Source organism: Rhinichthys klamathensis, unplaced genomic scaffold (assembly GCF_029890125.1).
Source record: "Rhinichthys klamathensis goyatoka isolate OS25496 unplaced genomic scaffold, OSU_Roscu_1.1 h1tg000309l_1, whole genome shotgun sequence".
NCBI classification, from domain to species: domain Eukaryota; kingdom Metazoa; phylum Chordata; class Actinopteri; order Cypriniformes; family Leuciscidae; genus Rhinichthys; species Rhinichthys klamathensis.
In genome coordinates this window covers 723,866-746,619 of record NW_026606827.1, presented here as the reverse complement: position 1 = coordinate 746,619, position 22,754 = coordinate 723,866, and the positions used below count along the sequence as shown (strand labels likewise).

General features: G+C 38.7%; 1 protein-coding gene across 2 annotated transcripts; it reads left to right on the top strand.

The window, feature by feature from the left end:
• Positions 1-516: 516 nt before the first annotated feature.
• Positions 517-22,447, top strand: plekho1b (pleckstrin homology domain containing, family O member 1b). Of its 2 annotated transcripts, XM_056270927.1 has the most exons (7): positions 517-951; positions 2,061-2,207; positions 2,362-2,466; positions 13,232-13,372; positions 15,868-15,972; positions 20,612-20,713; positions 21,412-22,447. In XM_056270927.1, exons 1-7 carry the CDS (start codon positions 925-927, stop codon positions 22,090-22,092), a joined length of 1,308 nt encoding a protein of 435 aa, XP_056126902.1. In that variant the 5' UTR covers positions 517-924; the 3' UTR covers positions 22,093-22,447. The 2 variants fall into 2 exon arrangements, with proteins under 2 accessions (XP_056126902.1, XP_056126903.1); XM_056270928.1 differs by lacking the exon at positions 2,362-2,466 and having other exon boundaries at positions 520-951; positions 21,412-22,444.
• The last annotated feature ends 307 nt before the right edge of the window (positions 22,448-22,754 follow it).

Genomic DNA, 22,754 nt, shown 5'->3' with positions numbered 1-22,754 from the left:
AGATATTACCACAGCATGTAGAAACACTCTGAAAACACTGCATGTGAAGAAAATGCTTCAAAATATAAGTTGCTGCTGTGTACCAATCATAATTTCTCAGATTGATTTTCTTTCCTCTTAATTGACACCCAAGAAATATATGGTTAGATTATTCTCTAACCTCCGGGCTCCATCACCATGTCATCCATTTTTTTTTGTCATGTCAATTAATTCAACAAATCCATGAGGCAAATATTGCTCCATAATAAAAAAAGTTAAATTTTTGACTCTGTACTTAGTAGGCCTATAATTATTTCTTAACACATCGTCATTATTGATATTTTTATCATAATAATAATAATATATAATGCTATATGCATAATATTTTAGCTAGCCTACAATATAGGCAAATAATGTGTTACACAATGTAAAATTACAGCAAAATATTGCACATTCCTTTCAGTACAGTAAGTCCCCCTCTCTCTTTTTAGTGACATCACTGTGGTGTCCATAGGTGGAGCTGTCGAGGACAAAGAGAGGGACCACACAGCCTCAAGTTCTCCAGCTCACTCACACAACTCCACGAAAGACACCCACATGACGGCAGGAGATCAACCCATACCAAACGATCATGATGTTGATGCCACCATCACAGACTTGCATGCTGCTCTAGAAAGCACATTTCTCAGATCTGTCTTCGTGGCCACTGAGAGAAAGCCATTGGATGATAATCTGCGCGGATCTGGAGGACACTGAATGGGAGTAAATAGACAAGAGGCGTAAGAAACAAACGGGGGAGCGACTCATTCAGCAGCACCGTGCTTTTCTTTGAGTGTAACGTTTCGAGTCCACACCAGGATTCTGTTTCGTTGTAGACAGCACATTGTGCACGGAAGGATCTGGATTTAGCGGAGGGAGAGTCGGAAAGCTCCGTTTTATTGAGCCATGAAGAAGAACAGTTCAACAAAGCGGGTAAGACATCGAGTCCACTCTATTGTCAGTGAGGAGCGCCGTGAGCCTTTGTGCACTAGTGTGAAACACTGCAGCACGAACACTTCAGTTTACTCAAACACAACGTTTAAAAACATTTTCCAACATAGCACATGCATTATAATTTATTCTGGTTGTACATTTTAAAGTCGACATGATATTCTTCTGCACGCCCTTTTTGGAAGTTGTTGACCAGGTTTATGATAGTGAAAGGAACAAGTTTTTTGTTTTAATTCTTCGGAATATCAATATATATAGGCCTATATTATTAACAAATCACCCAATTCTAAAAACCCGAAAGAAAATTCCCAAGGGAAGCATAGCTTGAAAATGCTAATTCTCTTCTGGGTTTTAGATCTACAAACTGAACACTTAACATGCACTATTAATGAGTCGATTAAATTACTGTCCAAAACGACTAAAAAGCATAATAAATGACGCCTCCAATATTTCCAGACTAGAATAGCAGGCAAAGAATGGGCATGTTTCATCTGAAGTAGCTACAGTGATCATACTATCCTTACTAATAATGAGATTAAAAGACATTTTAGGCTTAATATTAAGAAATGTGCATTGTGCAATAAAGAAGTACTCCAAATAAAATTTTGGTAATATGCTGATAGCATACAGCTGAGGAGCATTTAAACATATATTTTTTTCAGAATAAAGGCATAACCAGATTATGGATGTTATGTTTGTTTTTGCACTCTTTGAGTTTAACACAACAAACAAAAGCTTTTTCTTTCCATTATTTTGCATGTACACAGCCTTTTAATCTCATCATACTCAATTCAGATGGCAAGATCCCAACTCAGGCAAAATATTGAGGGAAACACTGGTGTGTGTGTATGTGCTTGTGCTGTGTGATAAAAGTGAGTAAGCACCAGGAATGTGATATGATCTACATGACAAAGACAATGTCTTTAAGAAAGTCTCCCCCTTTGCTAGAGATTACGGCGGTCTCAAAAACGTGTGAACTGCCTTCCTAGACGGCATAATGTGCATCATAGATTTATGAAGGCCCAAAACTGCTTTGAAACCGACAATTAGACCATAACTCACATGCTTCTGTGTTCTCTCTGTAAACGCAGGGCTCTCAGGAAGCCAATCAACAGCCCGTGCAGCCTGACAAAACTGGCTGGATTCGCAAGTTCTGTGGCAAAGGAATTTTCAGGGAAATTTGGAAAAACAGATTTGTTTTACTGAAAGGAGACCAACTCTACATATCTGAAAAAGAGGTAAGTTTTGGACAAAACCTTTTTCCTGTTCATGCTTTTCTCCACATCAGCATCATTTGACTGATGAGATGCTACTTGTGTAACATTCTTACAATGATATTCAGTACTGCTTTCAGTATAGTGTGTGTGAGAAAGTGTGTAAAATGTGTTCCAGTTGCTTGGAGGCATGGACGAGTTACATGACATGCCCTCATCCTCGAAAACCATGAACAAAACTACACAACGTAAAAGAAAATATGATCCAGACTACAATATAAGGGTATACTTCCAATGCAGAGAAACATGGTTTGTACTGACCACAATATATTAAAATTCAGGAGACAAGAAGAAACCCATCACTCAATGGCACACTCATGGTACACCATGGTAATAATAATAATAAATGTTATTGATTTCCTATTAATGATGAAAGTAGGCAGATTACATAACTTTGAGTTCATGTGTATAGCGGGTCTGCGATCATTCATTTTTAAAACTAGAGAGTCAGGCTATTCAAATGCATGTATTTAATGTTAACAAATAATTTACAAATATCTAGTGTGATCCAAGTCAAACCGCATGAGGTAACTTTAGCATAACATATGCAGAGGTAAAAAATCATATTGATTGCCCTGATTATAATGATGAATGTTCTGGTGATGGTATGTTTTGACATACAGGAAGTTACTAGTTCTTGTAATGAAATCACATGACTTCCTCCAGTTGTTCCTCACATGAAATAAATAGATAGTTAAGCCAAAAATAAAAGTTCTGTCATCATTTGCTCATGTCTTTCGAAACCCGTTTGGCTTTCTTTCTTCATTGGAAATGAGAAGTTTAGCAGAATGGAAGTAGATGGGAACCAGGGGCTGTCGAGCTTCAAAAAGCATTAGTCCCAACAATATTTCACTGTATGAAAAGCAGCAGTTTGAACTTTCCACACTATAAAAAAAAACTCCTTTTGTGTTCCACGGAAGGAAAAAGTCACACAGATTTGGAAAGACATGAGCGGGAGTAAATGATAGAATTGTGTTTTTTGGGTGAACTATCCTGCTCTATTCAGGTCAGGCTACATCCAATTGCAGACATTACTCTGGAATTAGAGCCGGTTGTGATGAAAGGCCAAGCATGACAATATAAACATGTTAACATTCAATTAGCAGACTGTCATTTCCAAATTCCAAGCAACACATACTGTCAGCATGTGCATGTCAGCATGTTAGAGGTTTAACAAGTTCAGTAAGCATGAAGGAACAGGAAAATAAAGGGCCTTTATTCTGGAGCGAGGCTGATTTACTGCAGTGTGGGAGGACGAAGGGAAGGAAGGCAGGATTGAGGTTGAGTCATGGTCACGCAGAAGACTGTTTGCTGTGCTCAGCATCAGATCAAACAATGCCGAGGCAGCATATGGGCTGTGGCTCACAGCTCAGAGGGAGGATTGACCCTTTTAGTGCTTAACAGACTGAGGTTTCATCATGCTGTCGTCTAGATGTTTCTCTCCAGCTGTCTAGACAGACAACAGATTTTAATGATCTGATGCTGTTGTTTTTGGTATCATGTTTCCTAAAAGATAAATGCCAAAATGATTTCCATATTTATATGGTAATTTGAATATCCCAGCTTAAAGAGTTAAATATATTTCTACAACATATACCATCAGGTATCTGGGCTTATACTAGGCCTATACAAAATATTATTTTTGATTTTTTTTTATACTGTCTCCTAGGTGTTAAACGCACAATTCCCCCAAAAATGAAAATGCTGTCTTCATTTACTCACTTTCATTTCATTCCAAAAGCATATGACTTTTTCTTCTGCAGAACACAATAGGAGAATATTTGAAGAAATTGTAATAAATAGTTTCAATGACAATAGTTCTGTCATGACAACTCTCGGAGTGTGTGGCATGGTAATGGATATGACATTGTTGACATGTTTGGTCTTGGTGGAATAGATCTGCTACGCTGCTGCTTTTGGTCATTGCTGCTGATGCAGAGCAAGTACAGGACTTGCTACTGCCAATACATGCATGACGCTGCTGTGAGCAAATAAGACATTTTGCATTCAGCTGTACAATATAACATACATGAATTACCCATAGCAGATTTATACAGGTGGAGCTGGAGAAGGTGGAGGGTTTTTGGAAGCACACTGCAAACTGCTACAGCAAATGCTGACCAAGTATTTGAAAGTTTATCAGTGAGCTCATTGGTTACTGATACAGCAGGAACCAATCAGCTGTGCCCAATAGAGAATGATGTGATTGCAAGCAGATTGAGTTAAAGGATTAGTTCACTTTTAAAAAAACTTTTGCTGACAATTTACTCACCCCCATGTCATCCAAGATGTCCATGTCTTTCTTTCTTCAGTCGAAAAGAAATTAATGTTTTTGATGAAAACATTCCAGGATTTTTCTCCATATAATGCACTTTGCTGGGCACCAAACGGTTCAAGGTCTAAATGACCGTTTCAGTGTAGCTTCAAAGGGCTTTAAACGATACCAGACGATGAATAAGGGTCTTATCTAGCGAAACGATCGGTCATTTCAAAAATAAATAAAAAAGTTAAAGTTTTATAGGCACAAATGCTCGCCTTGCGAACTCTCCTGTTCGAACTCGTTCATCAAAATCAATGACTCGAAAAAAGATTCGTTCATTTTGATGAACGAGTCAATGACTCGAAAAAAGATTTGTTCATTTTGATGAACGAGTCAATGACTCGAAAAAAGATTCGTTCATTTTGATGAACGAGTTCGAACAGGAGAGTTCGCAAGGCGAGCATTTGTGCCTATAAAACTTTAACTTTTTTATTTATTTTTGAAATGACAGATCGTTTCTCTAGATAAGACCCTTATTCATCGTCTGGTATCGTTTAAAGCCCTTTAAAGCTGAACTGAAACGGTCATTTAGACCTTGAACCGTTTGGCTACCATTGAAGTCCATTATATGGAGAAAAATCCTGGAATGTTTTCATCAAAAACATTAATTTCTTTTCGACTGAAGAAAGAAAGACATGGAACTCTTGGATGACATGGGGGTGAGTAAATTATCAGCAAAAGTTTTTTAAAAAGTGAACTATTCCTTTAAGGATCTATCAGCATGCGCCATCTAGAGTTTCATGATTGAACTTTGTATTTTGTCAGTGAATAGGAATTAAGACTTAAGTACCATAAAAAAGTACCATAAAAATATCAGAAAAGGATTAATTGTAAAAAATGTATCATGGAATTCATTTTTGCCAAAATACCACAGTTAGCTACAACAAAGTTGTGGTAACTTAATACTACTTTCCTCAGCAAAAAATTAATTAAACTGACAGAAAGATTCTGAAAGTGCCCCTATTAATATAGTATAGTTTTACAGTAGTAACAGTAACTTTATAAACTAACGTTACCATCTTACATTTAGGATACGTTTACACGACAACAATATGCTTAAAATGGAGAAGTTTTTCCTTTGAGTTTTACAGATTCCGTTGTCAAAACAATCCAAAACAACCATTGTCAAAACAATCCCCATTCACACGAATCCGCGAAAACGACTAAAAACGCTGTATTCTGCTGCCAGGCCATTAGATGCAATGAAACACAATAGACTGAATATGTAAAACGCATGTGCAAAACGTCATCGTTTTCACAGATTTGCATTTTTGTTGTTCACATGGAGACTGTTTTCAAAACCTTGCACTTTGAAACCCATTTTCAAATGTTTCAGGCACCCAAACTCTGTTGTCGTGTAAATGAACGGCCAAAAATGCATAAACATTTGAAAATGCTGTCGTGTAAACAGTTTTTAAGATTTTAGGGTGAAAATGTTAGTTATACATGCATATGCAAAACTAGCTGCCATGCTACTAGGGAGGGAGCTATATTACTGCATTGATGTGTGGTTGCTTGGAGGTTACTTAAAGTCGCAATGAAACAGAAGGAGCGGCAGATCTTTTCTTCCATATTGTGACACATCCAAGTGAACGAACAATCAGAAAAAATATACGGCGGAACTTGGTCCTTTCAATTGGTTATTGATTGGATGGAGGGAGATTGGCTAACAGTAAAGCCCTATTCGGACAGGACTTGTTTTCCAAATTACGTTAGAGTAACAATTCTTATTTGAAATCTGAGATTTCATGTACCGATTCGGACAGGATTAACAGCGCTGTGTTTATTACAGAGGTGGGAGTGTGTGTTTTCTTTATGCGGGCGTTATAGAAGCTCATCTGCTCTGCTTGTGTGCATCATCAATCATCACATATGACTTATATGTCTTTTAATGAATTATTTACTGATATAATTTGAATTTAGGCTATTGTAAAAACCTTTTTAAGTAAACTTCACAATTTATAGAAGTGGCTGTTTATAATAAACTTACATAAGTGAGCAGAGAAATCTAGACAAGTATCCTACTCTTACCTGACACTGATTCAACAAGATTCAACTCACTCAAGTCAGTTTAATGTAATTTAAGATGAAATTTCTTAAACATCCATGTTGACTGTACTTAAAGGTATAGCAGAGGATTTTCTTTTTCCGGGTGGATCATCAAGACTTGGTCCTCCTAGTTGTCAATCATTCTGGTGATATGTTTACGTAAGGCCGTCGTACGTGCTCTTCCCTAGGTAGTTTTTTGCTTTCTGCGCATGCACACTTTCAGGTGGTGAGCTACGGTTTCAGCCATTCATTGAAGCTCGCCGCTCTCACCGGGTTTTTTCAAAATGTCTGAGGGTCGCAAGAGAAAAAGTGTCTACAAATTGTATGACAAGAAGAGAAAGGCCTCTGAAGAAAGAAACAAGACCAGAGTGATTTTGGGAGAATATTTCACACGCTGGCGAGCGCTAAAAGCACAGGTTGGGCTTCCCACCGATGCCTCAGTCGCGAAGTTTTTACTCGACAGGTAAAGTTTGGCATGCTATTTAATAATAATAATAATAATAATTCGTTACATTTATATAGTGCTTTTTCTGGGACCTCAAAGCGCTTCACATATGGAAGGGGGGAATCTCCTCAACCACCACCAATGTGCAGCATCCACCTGGATGATGCGACGGCAGCCATATTGCGCCAGCTTATTGGTGGAGAGGAGACCGAGTGATGAAGCCAATTAGTATATGGGGATGATTAGGAGGCCATGATGGACAGAGGCCACTGGGCAAATTTGGCCAGGATGCCGGGGTTACACCCCTACTCTTTTTCGAAGGACATCCTGGGATTTTTAATGACCACAGAGAGTCAGGACCTCGGTTTAACGTCTCATCCGAAGGACGGTGCTCTTTGACAGTATAGTGTCCCCATCACTACACTGGGGCGTTAGGACCCACACAGACCACAGGGCGAGCGCCCCCCTGCTGGCCTCACTAACACCTCTTCCAGCAGCAACCTGGTTTTCTCAGGAGGTCTCCCATCCAGGTACTAACCAGGCTCAGCCCTGCTTAGCTTCAGTGGGCAACCAGTCTTGGGCTACAGGGTAATATGGCTGCTGGTATTTGGAAAATCCATTTAAAATCACTGCTAGTAAAAGGTGAACTAGGCTCGTGCATGCTCTCTCGTGCACACGTTTAATAGGCGTTCCCTCTCGGGAGCAAATAGAGTGTTGCGCATGCGCATTTTTAAAAAAAATTGGAGAGGGTGGGTCTTCTCTAAAATTCGGAAAGATCCTCCGCTATACCTTTAAAACATCAAAAAAAGGCATCAACTTGGTTTCCTTTTTTTTACAGTGTACCAGGTATAAATTTAAGTCAAATTGCTATGAAAAGTATAAGCACACCTCTCCTCAACAAACTGCACAATTTGAGGTTTCTGCAGAGTTATAGGTTTAGGGATTTCAACAAACCCTCTAGGTATGAGAAATTGTAATAGCAAGCACCACTGGCCATTCATTGCATGGGATTCTGCTTAAATCAAATTGACATATTTCAGTCAGATGATAGTAGACTGAAGGGTGGCAGTAAGCTGAGAATGTGTCCTGCAAAACTCTCCCAGAACAGATGTCCATGCGAGTGTTGTTTGGGGTCAGATTCCTTGGCGTCGATGTGGCAGATGTAGGGCGAGTGCACAGATACTAGGAGAGATTTGTCCCACTCACCCTGGACTGTCTTCACATTCGCACACTTATCCTGGTACATTTCTCTCTCACGATTGCTTAAGACAGCCAATCAACACAAACTCTGATTTTGCAGTTTCAATAAAGCACAATTTCATGTCTCTGTAAAAATGTTTCTTCCGATTACCCTAAATGGCATCAACCAGAGCTTCATCACAAAAAAAGAAAAAGATAAGAGCTGCCTGTGTCGTCTGTTTGCCCTCTCAAGCCCAAATAAGGAAGTTGTGATCTTTGACGTATATTGCTCTTCTGCTTTTTGGAGTCATATGTATAGATGACAGACGTGGGTATAGTGGTCACAAGCTGTTCTGGACTTGACACTTCCTCTTTCACAAAGTTCTTTCCCCTTTTGCTTTCCTTAAAAGACGCCACTGAAACTGCATTGAAATCATAGCCCTTCCATTTAGGTGATTCACAATCAGTATCCACCCTAAACAGATCATGTTATATTGCATAACGTCATGAAATGATGAGATCATGCAGTGCAATAGTAAAAGTAACATGTCTACAGACACATATGTCATACGTGTGTAAATACTCAAGGAAAGATGTGTGAAGTTTTCCTTTTACAATTGCGGTCAGTCATCGCTCTCTAAGGTAATGGGGTGCAGTCGTTCAGCTACATTAACACAAGTGGAGTCGCAAATGAAATCGAAGGATGAATCATTTCACACGTCAGGGCCTGGCACGGCTCTGACTCACTTACTGGAAAGTGAGATCGCTGGAGGTTGTCATGCCCTGTATAGTCATCAAAGCATTTCTTCTCCGTCTGGTTTCTTTAGGTGGTTTCTTTAAGGGATCTTGGTCACATTGTGTCAGATGATTATCACTGCAACTTGCAAAAGTTGTTCCAAAAGAATTTGAATGGGCGTCAGGGAGAAATTCCTGTTGCTGGCTGGTTTTACCCTGGAACAACAGTGTTGCTAAATAGCATCAGGAGTCAAGACGTTCAAAATCAGAAGCTTGTTGGACTGAAATTATAAACTCTACAACTTATGGGTCATGAGCCCCAAATCTGTTGTGATCAGAATAAAAACTAAAGTTTTCAGGAAAAAATAAACACGATTGTTCAAACTTTTTCCTCATAGCCGACTCATAGCGTAATGATCCTTTACGTTTCCAGTCTTTGGTGTTTCTAGTCAAATTAGCGCATTTTCCGAGCTGATAATGCAATGTTAAACCTATGAAAATGTTTTTTAAAAGCACATGGATCCATAGTGTCATGACTTTACTTTTGACTTTTGTCAGTGCCTCACCCGTCAAAGTTTAATGACTGTGTAGATGACATGAAGCTGCCCAAAATGAACTACACTGAAAACTAATTGTTCCCATATCTTTTGTTGTTCATGTCAAAGGCCTTGCAATTTTGTTAATGGTGATATGAATAAATGTTACTTTTGTATGTGGTGCACTGTTAAAAATATAGGTTTCAAAGAGGGGTGTTTTGCATAGAAATACATTTTTGGTTCCCCAAAGAACCATGTTTTTCTTAGCGTGAAGAACATTTGAATAATCTGAAGAACCCTTTTCCACTACAAAGAACCTTTTGTGCATTGGGAATGTTCCATGGATGCTAAAGGTTCTTCATGGAACCATCTATGCCAATAAAGAACCTTTATTTTTAAGAGTGTAAACTATTTTGTGCTGGGTCGCCACTTGTGAAGCAAAACCAGTTGAAAACAACTTTGCTAGAAGTCAGAGAAAAAAATCTTCAAGCTATCTTTAGTTTGTTTGCAGTTGCTGATGTCAACTTGAAGCTTCCCCTTCTCTCACCTGACTGAGCCAACATGCTGGATTTAACCCTTTGAGATCATATAAAGCAGGATTGGCTGTATCATTCATATAGTTCCACTTAAACACTTTGGAATGAATTTTTCATGTGTGGGCCGATGGGACATATTTGCCAGGGAGTATTCATTTCAAATTCCTCTTCAGGGTATTTGGCTTCTGTTATACACCCTCTCAGCTGCAATGTTTTGTGACCCTAATGGACGTTCATGAAAGGTTAGACCGGTTAATGGAGAAAGTAAATGGCTAAATTCAATTCAGACAGTCCTTTGAATGACATGAAATATGAGATGATGACTGTTTGTCTCTGAATTGTCCACCTGCCCTCAAATCGAAACGAAAGGACACCTGTACAGGAAATGCTCCATAATACAGTTTATTTGTTGAATAACATGACTATGAATACACTCTGGAAATTATGCTGGTGAGCAAATGTTTCACATAACAAATTAACAGCAAATTTGAAAAGATTTTTTCCAGGTTCGATACAAGTTAAGTTCTAACTTTCTGCCAAAATAATTTTGACTCCCCCCCCCCCCCCTCAAAAAAAAGAAAAAGAAAAAAAAAAGTATTTTTTTAATATTTTTTTTTGGTTCAGAAAGGATGCATTAAATTGATCAAAAGTGATGGTAAATATTTTTATATTGTTAAAACATTTTATTTATTCTATTCTAACTTTCAATTTATCAAGGAATCCTGAAAAAAAAAATGATTACAGTTTACACAAAAATATTAAGCAAGACAATTGCTGTCAACACTGATAATAACAAGATATATTTCTTGAGCACCAAATCAGCATATTAGAGTGATTTCTTGAGGATCATGTGACACTGAAGACTGGAGTTATGTGTGCTGCTGAAACTTTTGATTGCTGGTGTATGTATTATATAGCCTATATATTATTTTAAAATGGACAATAATGAAATTCTATGGTCAAAGGAGAATTTTATTTTATTTTATTTTACAAAATGTATTATATGAGATGTCAAGTTGTTAATCATCCTTTTTTCTTGATATAATCAATTTCCTTCCCACATAGTTTTCATAAAATTTCTGGTTTCTCGTTGAAACATTTGTATACCATTCCCTATCATGCATCAATGTAAACACGAATTAACATTTTGAATGCGTCAAAATGATTTTCTGTTGCATTTCTGTGGCTTTTTTTTTGTTGAGCCCGGAACATTTCTCTAACATCACTCACAACAAAAATATTGTTTACAGCTCCAGACAGCTTTAGTTACACAACAGCAAGTAGCTTGATTACAGAGTACATTTCAGACAGCCTGGCAAGACTACTTCTTTTTCCTCCCTTCGTTCTCTGTTGGGTATAGGTCAACCGATTTTCTCTAACTGTCTTTTGGTTGTTTAAGATGCCACTTTTTGGCTATTCACACTCTGTGTCTCCTCTGCAAAGGGATGCATCTTTTTAAAAAGCGTAATGCACACAGTATTAAATATAGATGACACTCTTTATTTACAAATAAAATGGTCACTAATACGAAAAATTGGCTTGTTGCTGGTGCATCTGCCAGTTCCTTTTCAAAGTGGCGGTTTCAAATGCCATAAAGTCCAAATAGGGCATAAAGACATGGTGCTAGATTCATATACAATCACTGAATTAGACTCAGGAGAGCTGCGTCTACTTAGTTTAAAGGAGAAAAGAGCAAAACAACAAAAGTACTATTCTAGTTCACATTCATTCATGAATTTGACCACTGAAGTTTTTTGTTTCAGTAGGATCTCGGATTACAGACTTTTACTGAGCCAGATGTGTTGACAGATATATCAGGGTCATTTTACATGCAATCTTTGTGAAATAAAATGTCCTTTAATGTGGTATCACACTTTAAACTCCAAATACATATTTTCCACCTTTTTTTCTATACCTCCTTTTAACTCACTATATAGTGCAGCAGAAGTCACTACAGCAAACTGCAGAATACTCTTGCATTTAAAAGTTTTCAATGTCCGTTATTGAGTGCAAATGTACTGTGCCCCGACTGTCCTCTCCTGGAAAAAAGGATTGGATCAGATTGCTAGTTAATTGCCGCCTTTGTACTGCTGGAACAGTAGATGTACTATTTGTACAGCCATTCCCTGTCGTGACACCCCATAGTGCACTGGGTGTGATGCCAATACTCTTAAGTACTGCACTGTAGAGCGGCTCTGTAGTACAGCACACTACCAGATGTGGCCTTGCGTGGACAGAGCTTTATTTGTCTTTAGAAGAGCACTAATGGAAATTGATTGTGACTTAATGAGATCGTTTGGCAGGTGATACCAAATCAGACCATGGTGTTCACTGTGTATCTGGGTTAACAAGTTCTTCCACGCCTAATGATGTTTTCGAGCTACGTTTTGACGTCTGTCCCAGTTAAAAGTCAGATTGGTCATCGAGATGTCCTTAACTTTTGTGGCTGCACCAACTAGACTGAAACACTGAGCTCAATCATTGTATACTTTTAAAATGCTGTGCCATTTTTTAAAGTAGCTTAAGCTGTAAATACTGTAGGGATTGACAATGTAATCAGTACATTTTGAGTAACGATGCACCAAAATGACACTTCTTTTTTGAAACAAGATATCTGGACATCCAGTGCCGAAACCAAAAGTAAAATGGTCATTTTAAATTTGCCTTTGTAAGCAAATTATATTTATATTTTAATTATTTATGGAAAGCGCACCACTGCACATGCAGAGACAGTATGTTAATGGTCCACTGTAAGCACAACCTTGTCAATTTATCATCCATGAGCCATTCATAATTTTGTGACTGATTTGTCACTTAAAAATAAAATGTAATGAAACTTTTAATGTATATATAAAAAATAATGTATAATAATAACAATGCTATTATTATTATTATTATTTTAGAATTACAAAATTAAAACAATTATTTTTAAATAATATAGCATTATTATTATTAAAAAATTAAAACCAATATTAATTAATAATAAGGTTTTTAGTCATTACATTAAACATATTAAAACTACTAACATGGCTATTATAATGATGGTTCTTTTGGGGAGGAGAAAAAAAAAATCACCCTTTTAATTTATTTCAGAACAAATACCTAAATATTGAGATATTTGTATCGAATATACATTTAAAGCGAATATACATTCAATATTGACACCCAATCTGTACTTTATCCCACAGGTCAAAGATGAGAAGAAAATCCAGGAGGTGGTGGATCTCACCGACTACGAGAGGTCTGAGGAACTTCGCAAGGCCAAAAGCAGGAGCAAAAAGAACCACAGCAAGTTCACGCTTCTGCGTTCACGGCAGCCAGGCAACACGGTCAGTCACTACAGGAAGTTGGGTTTGGGAAGAAGGTTGGGTCAGTAGAGGATAATAGCTAATGGGTTTAGCCCAGTCAGGGATGGTTTATTAGTCAGTTTGCAGTCATGAAAAGCAATCACCTGTTGCCCAACTCAGATACGTGTCTCTACATTCACACATAAGGAGAATAACAGAGACTAAAATAGGTGCTCTTAACTGGTTTTTCAGCCATACAGACTGTTTTCAAACTGCTTCTGTAATCTATTATATGAATAGGACAATTCAAGAGTCACACCTGTTTGTAAATGCGGTTATAAGTACCAAACACTGACTTTTGTTAATGCAGCCATTCAGACTCGAGTCTAATACATGTTGATGTTAGTCTAAGAAAATATTAGACAATAAATCATACTCCAGCATGTTAGTCTCCAAGCACAAACTTGGACCGACCTCTGTAGTCATCCTATCTGGTGTAATTGGCTTTCAGTAAGAACGGCTCAGCTTATTGCTTTCACTAGCAGACCACAGGCCACCACAAATATCCTTTATCCTTTAGACCAACACAAATAGTACATCTTACCAATTGAGTTAAAGCTCCAGGTTTCTTAAAGGTGAAGTGTGTCTATTTATCCAGCAATCCATCTATATTTTAATTTAACCTATTCTGAAATACATTTCATCAGTAAAAGGAAGTTTCTCTTTATATTTTAATTTACTCTCTTCTGAAATACATTTAATCAGTAAAAGGAAGTTTCTCTTTGTATTTTAATTTAACCTCTTCTGAAATACATTTTATCAGTAAAAGGAAGTTTCCTTTAAGAAGTCTGCTTTAGTTATTGATTGTTGATTTTTTTTTCTGCCAGTCTAGACTCTGCAGCACATTTGCAGGATTTCTGACAGCTAGGAGAAACATACTGTAAGGGGTTACGTCTGACCAATCCTTTAAAATCCAGCACCGAGACAAGGGGTTAATCCCTCGGAAAAAACATGAAGGTCTTAGGAAAATCCAGCAGCACCCAACCTCCCAAACACACCCCTTCACACACAGAAACACACCACTACATGGTTAATAAGTCCTTCTGCCCCACATACAACAGCTGTTCCATATGCAGCTCAACAGGGGAGACACCCTACTACATGACCTCATGAAAATCATCTTTCTGCTTTTTTCTCTCGCCTGCCTCTTTTTTTGCACCCTTAAAAACCTGCTTCCACGAGTAAGATTCAGCACCTAATTTGAATTATTACCAAAGAATTCAAAAGCCTTACAGGAACAGTATTCTTTGTGCACTTATACAGTTAGTATAATGCGCATTGTAGCATTATATTATATATAGCTAGTCATAGTTACAATTATTTAAAATGACATTTTTTTGCACTGACACCAAGCTGTTTTTGATGCTGCAAGCATTCACCTAGCAACCATCCAAAACACCCATGAAACCACTTAGCAACAGACTACAATATTTTGAACACCTTAAAAATCACATAACAATGCCTGCGCAACCAACCATCTGCATAGTGACAGCAAGTTTTGCACTGGAAAAGTACCAATGTAAACAAATTATTTAGGTGTTTTTGCAACTCAAATAATTTATGTTTTTAAAATAAGTCTCTGTAACACTTTAGTTTGATGGTCCCATTTAGACATTCTGTTGACTACAACAAGTAATGTTTATTCACTCTCATTAAAGTATTACAGTAGTAGAGTATTAGTAGACTGTCTTCTTAATATCTGCTAACACTTAATGTTCTGCTCCACCAACAGACATTCTACTGACTAGAAGTAACTTCGGAGGTCAACTTGTTCTACTAACCTGAACCCCTTAATCTACTCACCTTAACCCTAACAGTCTATTAATACTGAACTAAAACTCTAATGAGAGATTGTTGACATATAGGTGGAATGTTACTTCTTAAAGTCAACAGAATGTCTAAAGGGGATCATCAAAATAAAGTGTAACAGAAGTCTCTTATGCTCACTAAGGCTGCACTAGTTTATATATATATATATATATATATTTTTTTTTATCAGCAATCAGCGATGTTTTCAATGATATGTCTTTTTTAATTGTCAAAGTGTTGTGTCAACAACAGTACAAATATGTTTCATTGGGAGCATAGCAGAGTCTTATCTACACAGCTGCAGCATCAACAGAAGGGCCGCCTGTCTGTCACGGCTCCAGCAGACTGTGCTGGGAAGACTTGCAGTGTTGTTGCCTAATATGGTGGTTTCTGCCTCACACTGTTGCTGCATCAGCTGTCCATAGACAGAGCCATATGGCTGTACCTGCTCATTTATGCTTGGCTCACTACATGTTTGTGTCCACCTAGCACAAGACTGAAGGAATTTTCACCATGTTTGTAGGCGTAAAATGAAAAGCCAGCAGGGTTCAGGGCAACACTGGTCATACATCAAACTGTACAGTTACTGCAACTGTATGTTTGTTTTTGGATAAATGATCTCCTCAAAAAAGACATGTTTTAAAGGATTTTTCATCCTCAAAATGCAGGTTCCGAATCTGGTGTTTTTGGCCGTCAGTCCAGAAGAGAAGGAGTCATGGATCAATGCTTTAAATGCAGCGATCACCAGGGCCAAGAATCGCATATTGGATGAGGTAAGCTAGATGTCTTTGCATATAACAGTGCTGCTTGTTTAAAAAAGCCCGCCAGCGTTTAAAGGTGAACTAAGTAACTTTTTTACCTTAACCGAACAGCTTTGGAGTCATTGTGATGTTTATATTACTGATTTCGTGTTGAATGGTGGTCGTCTCGCACACCCCTGGTGCCTGTGAGCCGCAAAACCACCCTTGCAACTTTGGGCCGGCAGGTTTCGCGAGGTAAAGAATTGCTTTACGGCAAAAAACAGATCTGATAAAATTCTGATAAAATGAGCATCAAACAGAAATAACCCGGCGCCGTATACATGTGGTGTTCGAGGCGCACATACAATACAGACTGCCGACAGTTAAACAGGGCGCGCGCAGCTCTTAAAGGGGCCATACCTTATTTCCACTCGTTACAGCGTCCATCCTACTGAACAGGTACCGGTGTACAGGGGGAGGGGATCCGGCCGTGAGTGCGAGCCATCTCTGCGTGAGTGCTATTCACGACAGTACAAGTACTCCACTGCGACTCTAGGGGTCGCTGTTTGACAAAAACGGAATTCCTACTTAGTGCTGCTTTAAAAAAAAAAAAAAGTTCCTTGCCACTGCCAGTATTTTTGATCATTTTAACAAAACTTTCATGGCCCCCACAATATTTTGTTGAATAAATATCTTATGCAATATAATCAAAATACTTTTATTCTAGGTTCATGTATTCTTTATTTATCAACAGTTGAATGCGGGTTTCATAAAAAAAAGCTAAATTTTGAACAAAAAGATGATTTTTTCAGCTACAGAAAAGACTACAGCATTCATAAACAATGCTTTTATCGTTCGTTTCTGCTTCTTTTTCGCATGCGTTTTGATCCGGAGATTCTTTACTCTTTCAGAAGTTGCGTAATAGCGCCCCCCTACCGCATAACAGTGAAAACACGGAAAGCAAGAAAATTCCATCAATGGCAGGAAAAGAGTTAAGCATTTTCAACCAGAGCGAAAGTTAGTAATGCATTGACCATATGACAGCATAGCTACTTCCATTAATTATGTTTCTTGACGTAGGATTAAGGATGTGAACAAGCTCCTAAACACAAGTAATAAATTCGTCCTACATCGTTTGTGCTACAGATATCAATGACACCTCCAATCTCCAGTCCTTCCCCAGCACCACCAATCAAAACTAAGAAAACGGAAACAAGACAACATTAACATAATTAACATAATAAACCTTAATTAGAGGACTCCAGGCCAGGCGTTCGCGATACACGCGTAACAGTGTGGTTTGTTGAAGAAAAGTGTGCTAGACTTAGACTGCGTCCGAAATCGCCCCCTATACCCTTAAATAGGGCACTATTTGAGGGGACAGCCGAAACCATAGTGGACGTTACTGAGTGCACTCATTTAATCCCACAATGCAATGTGAGAGTCGCGCGTCGAATGAATTTCCGCGTCTGACCAGAAGATGGCACCGCAGCTGAATCATCCATCCATTTTCCAAACCACTGGTCCAATGTGGTTATCATTAATGTGGTTATCATCCAATGTGGTTAGCATTATCATACAGGTATTAATTCCTTTTTAATTGATTATTAATTGTTTAACTACGGTTTATGTTTGCTAGTTTGCATGACAGAGTTCAAGATAAATCTTTTCATTACTACTGGAGCTACCAGTTTGCTACGTTTTAAATAATTATTAAGCAGCATGCTTACACACTCAGAATTCACTAACTCGTTTTCATTCACTCCTTCAGTGGACTAAATTAGGGGAGAAATGTAGGGAATAGTGAATGAGGGTATAGGGGGCGATTTCGAACACAGCATTAGTTTTTCAAGAAGTTGATTGACAGGGATGGGAATATCATAAAGTATCAAAAGTGAATATCATTCACCTAGGAACAACTCAAAACACCCTATAGCAACCACATAACAATGTGCTAATAACATTATGAACACCTTTGTAAATGCATAGCAATGCTCAGGCAACTATCGACAACACCCCAGAATGGTGGTTGCAAGGACTTTTTTTTTACTTGGGTCAGTGAGCATTCACCTAGCAACCACCCAAAACACCCTAGCAACCACACAGCAACCCAAATAATGCCAGGCAACCATCTACAACACCCTAAGCAGTGATTTATATGGGCAAGCACTGCTCTATAGTTTCTTCAGTTTTTTTAAAAACTGAATACAGATTGTCATTCACAGGTCCTTGGAGAAGCCACTTTAATAAAAACTTTTAAATTGCAAAGTTTCCTGCCCTCTCATTCCCTGATCTTTTCACAGTTTGTTTGCGAAAGGGATTTGCTCAATTTAAAAGCGGGTCTATAATCACGCTCGACACACAGTGGGAGAAAATGAATCACTCCACCAAAAATAGACGGCAGTCACGACGACTTTCAGCGTTAAAGCAGCCAAATCAGAGCCTATCTTCACCTTCAGCTTCCGGCAATGAACGAGATTTCATTTCGGACCTAACCATGCATGCTGTCTGCTTTTTCCAGATCAACACTTGACATGTCATGGAGACCAGGTCATTGCTTAGGACCATAAACATACACACAGGCAGATGAGGACGCCTGACTGTTCAATTCAATTCAAATTTATTTGTATAGCGCTTTTCACAATACATATTGTTTCAAAGCAGCTTTACAGAAAGTGCATTTCAGAAATGTACATAGAAAAAAAAAACTGTGACTGTGACACAGTCAATGTTCTAGAGATTCATTTAAATAAATCAGAGAGAGCGTGTGCTTTCCCTTTCACATGTGATTGTGGTGTGATTCATACCCTACATCTAGTTGAGTTAAACAGACAAGGTCTCCCATACCACTCAACAGGAGAGGAACAAGACTGAGTCAGCACACGATACCAGCCGGTTATGTTGAGAGTGCTTCTGTTGAACCTTACTCATAACTAGACTGTTCTTATAGCCATCCAGTACCAGTCTAAAATTACAGAACGGTACTGTATCACATTGTTCTTTTTACAGTTGTCAGTCACGATACCAACATATATCAATTAAAGGGATAGTTTACCCAAAAATTTATATTCTGTCTCACTACTCACCCACATCATTCCAAACCAGTAAGACTTTCGTTCATCTTCGAAACACAAATGAAGATATTTTTGATGAAATCTAAGCTTTCTGTCCCTCAGTTGGCAGCTACGCAACTAACTAACCACTTTGACTTTGAAAGTTCATAAAGAGATCGTAAAACTAATCCATTTGAATTTAGCGGTTTGTCCAAATTTTCTGAAGAGACTCGTTCACTTTATATAATGAACAGATTTAATTTAGGATCAGCGAACATAAACAGAAGCTCAAACGAAACTGCTTGACGCACGAGCACAAATGTGGTTTTTGCAGAAGCTCAAACGATCGGAAATTGGACTAAACGCTCAATTGATAGGTATCTCTTTATGAACTTTTTGAAGTATCAAAGTGGTAGTTGCGCATCTGTCAACGGAGTGTCAGAAAAGTCTCAGATTTCATGAAAAATATCTTCATTTGTGTTCCGAAGATGAACAAATTCTTACGGGTTTGGGCAACATGAGGGTGAGTAAAGACATAATTTTCATTTTTGAGCGAACTATCCCAGAAAAAAACAGAAGAAAAAACAATAAAAAGGTCTTTTGCACTTTCTATTTTTTCCCTAGGCTGGGTATCTATTCAGTCAATTCGATTCCAATTGACAAGCTTTCGATTCTATTCGATTTTTATGTGTTTCGATAATAATTCAATTGTGATGATTTCACTTATAATGTCAACAGACATACATCGGTTATTTGTGGTCGTGGAACTGAAAGAAGCAGGTTCCCACAGCTGGATGCGTCACTGACAGTTGTTTTCTCAACATCAGATGTATTCTTTTTCTGATATGGATGGTTTGGTTTTTCTAATTTCAGTATATCAATGCACTGCTTATCCGTTGCCAAGCACTGCTGCAAGCTGCAAGTGTGGGAAATGTGTAGGCAGGTTTAGTGCCTACTAGACAATGAGAATATGCTTTCACTAGCCACAAACAACACCATGCACAAATATATACTAGATTTGATATATTCCTGAGCTTAACTTTGCGAAACTCACCACCACAAGTAGGGTAGGGGTTGGGTACATGAAGCAGTCACCATGCTGTTGCTAGATGAAGAAACAAGATGCTAAGAAACAAAGGTAATCTTCTAAACAAATATTTTGTTTCGTTGTGTACTACCCTTTCATTGTGTTCCATAAAGCCTGACCAAACACAGTGAGATTAGACATACACTCCATTGGCCAACACACACAAGCCATCTCAGAACACAAAGTCTTGGTTGTTAACATTTACAGCTTTAGCTTTCTCGTAAACAACAGACTTGTGTTGACACGTTTGATGCATGTTGTTATTTTTCAGTGTAGCAAATTCTCCGATTATTCCCTCTAGCTTGTACAAGCATTTTGCCCAGAACTCAAACATTCATCCACTCTTCCCAATTGGTCATGTGTCATTATTTGTACCTCACAAACAAATAATAAACAGACTCATTGAATGTCCGGTCAATATACTGCCCCCCCTCCTGCAGGCTGGCGTAAAACATGTAGCTGCCGATAGTTTCCATGTGATGGATTTATTCAGTTGGGCTTTATTGCAGTGCTTTTTGTCTGACCCCTTTAGGTGACGGTGGAAGAGGATAGCTTGTTGGCCCATCCGACGCGTGACAGAGCTAAGATACCTCACACACGCCGTCTGCCCACCCGCGGGCACCTCATGGCTGTGGTAAGAAGTCCATTCGCTTTGAATGTCACCTCATTAAATGTGAACAGCCTACTGGGAAAAGGCTATAATGATACATATAATAGTATGTACTTTTTTTTCAGTGATGAAATACTTTCTTCTTTATACCATCAGTTTTAAGACAATTTAGAGCCTTTCTGCTTTCCAGGTCAGGCCAGTGGTTCAGATTTCTACTTGGCCTGCCAACATTTTACTAGCCCCAAAAATGTTTTATTTTTATTTATTTTTAGAAAATCAGATTTTTTACAATATACATTGCATTTATAATTCAAAATGCTTATATACATTTATTATAATAATATATATTATAAAAAAAAAATATATATATATTTTTTTCATTAAATGTTAAACTTTCTTTACAAAGAAAATTGGCTTTTATAGCTGAAAATTATAAATTTTGTAATTTTAAACCTATTTTTACTGACGGAACCAAGACTATTACAACACATAGTGGAATTTTTTATAATACATTATCTATGTCGGTCAGATATATAATTTTACATCCTTCTTGTTGAGCCCTGCTATTTAAAAAAAGGTAAACTCTGAGAACTTAAGCAGCGTGAAGTACTTCTTCACCTTCAAATTTTATTTCAAATGCCATCACAATGAATGAAGCGGTTCAATTTTTGCATTTAACCTACAGAAATACTTTTTTTCTAAAATCTCGCCACCCTTTTCAGGCTTCTACCACAAACTCGGACGGCATGCTGACACTTGACCTCATCCAGGAAGAAGACGTCCTTCCAGAGCAGGGTCAGGACTCTCTTGAGGATACCCTCGATAAAGCCGCTTCTCAGCATACCCTAGATTCCCAGCGCTCCAACCCAGACACCTTGAAGCTCTCAACATGTAACGAGACCCCCGGAAAGTCCCAGAGTCTGCCGCGGAAGAGCGAGAGCGCCTTTGACTGGTCGGAAAACCATCGGACGCCGCAACTCCGCAAAAAACCGCCTACATCCGAGAAGAACCGCTGCGCTTCCATGGACGAGATCCTCACGCACTGCGAGACGCGGGCCCTTCCACACTGCTCGACTTCAGCGCCAGTGCAGCCCATCAGCCAGCTCCAGGACCTCATCACCCAGAAGCTGGAGAGAACTCAAGAACTGCTGACAGAGGTGCGGGCACAGGGCAAGGGGAAGGGATCGCCGGCTGGAAAGAGCTCCGGCCCAGAGGTTCAACGGATAGAGGCGGAGCGGCTTCTGGAGGAAGCAGCGTCCACTTGGGGTCAGGCTCGTGACGTACTGGAAGAAGTGAAAGAACTCAGAGCTTTATACAAGCAGCTTGACTCCGCCCCACTCAGTCCTTCACAGAACGGCAAACTAAACAGCCCTCAAGCAAACCACCGGAAAAGCATGATGTGAGGACACAGAAAGTCCTCTAACGGTTTAATGGCGTCGTTTTTCAATGGACTCTTCCTGTTGACTGCTTTAGTATCGCTGGAATCAAATAACATGAGCTATACGTCTATGTATGAATTGTTAAAGAGCTTCCACTCCCTAATATCAGCGTCAGAGCAAAAGTACAAGGGACCGGTGGTTTTACCAAACTCGAGCTGTTGCGCTATGCCCTGCAGTTTCATTTTTCACAGTGATGTCAACAGGGATAGTAAAACCAAGGAGTCACCAAGCGGTCTCGAGACAGGCTGAAGAAGCACCAGATGGCGGTGATGTTGTTGTCATCACTAGGCTATCACAATGTGAATGTTACACTGGAGGAGCTTCGTTTCAAAATGGTCTATTTTACTCCCTGGGTCATTTTTGTACGTAATAATAATAATAAGTCCCAGCATACTTGCTCTGCTGTTAACAAACCGTGCTCATAATAAGATGCAATCAGGGTGCAGCCAAAGGCGATTGGCGGAAAGCTCACGGATAGTGGGACATGTGCTGTGTCCGGCGGTGCTCTGTATCCCATCAGATGGGCTCCAATTGTGAACAAAGCCATGCACATGAACACAGATGACGTCTGGTGCCAGAGTTGCTGCGGAAAGTGGAGGAAGAAACAGCTGCCATTAAAGACGAGA

Coding starts and splice junctions, on each gene's coding strand:
- plekho1b (XM_056270927.1), top strand. CDS start 925: ATGAAGAAGAACAGTTCAACAAAGCGG. Junction 2,208..2,361: donor TCTACATATCTGAAAAAGAG/GTAAGTTTTGGA, acceptor AATGTGTTCCAG/TTGCTTGGAGGCATGGACGA. Junction 13,373..15,867: donor CACGGCAGCCAGGCAACACG/GTCAGTCACTAC, acceptor CTCAAAATGCAG/GTTCCGAATCTGGTGTTTTT.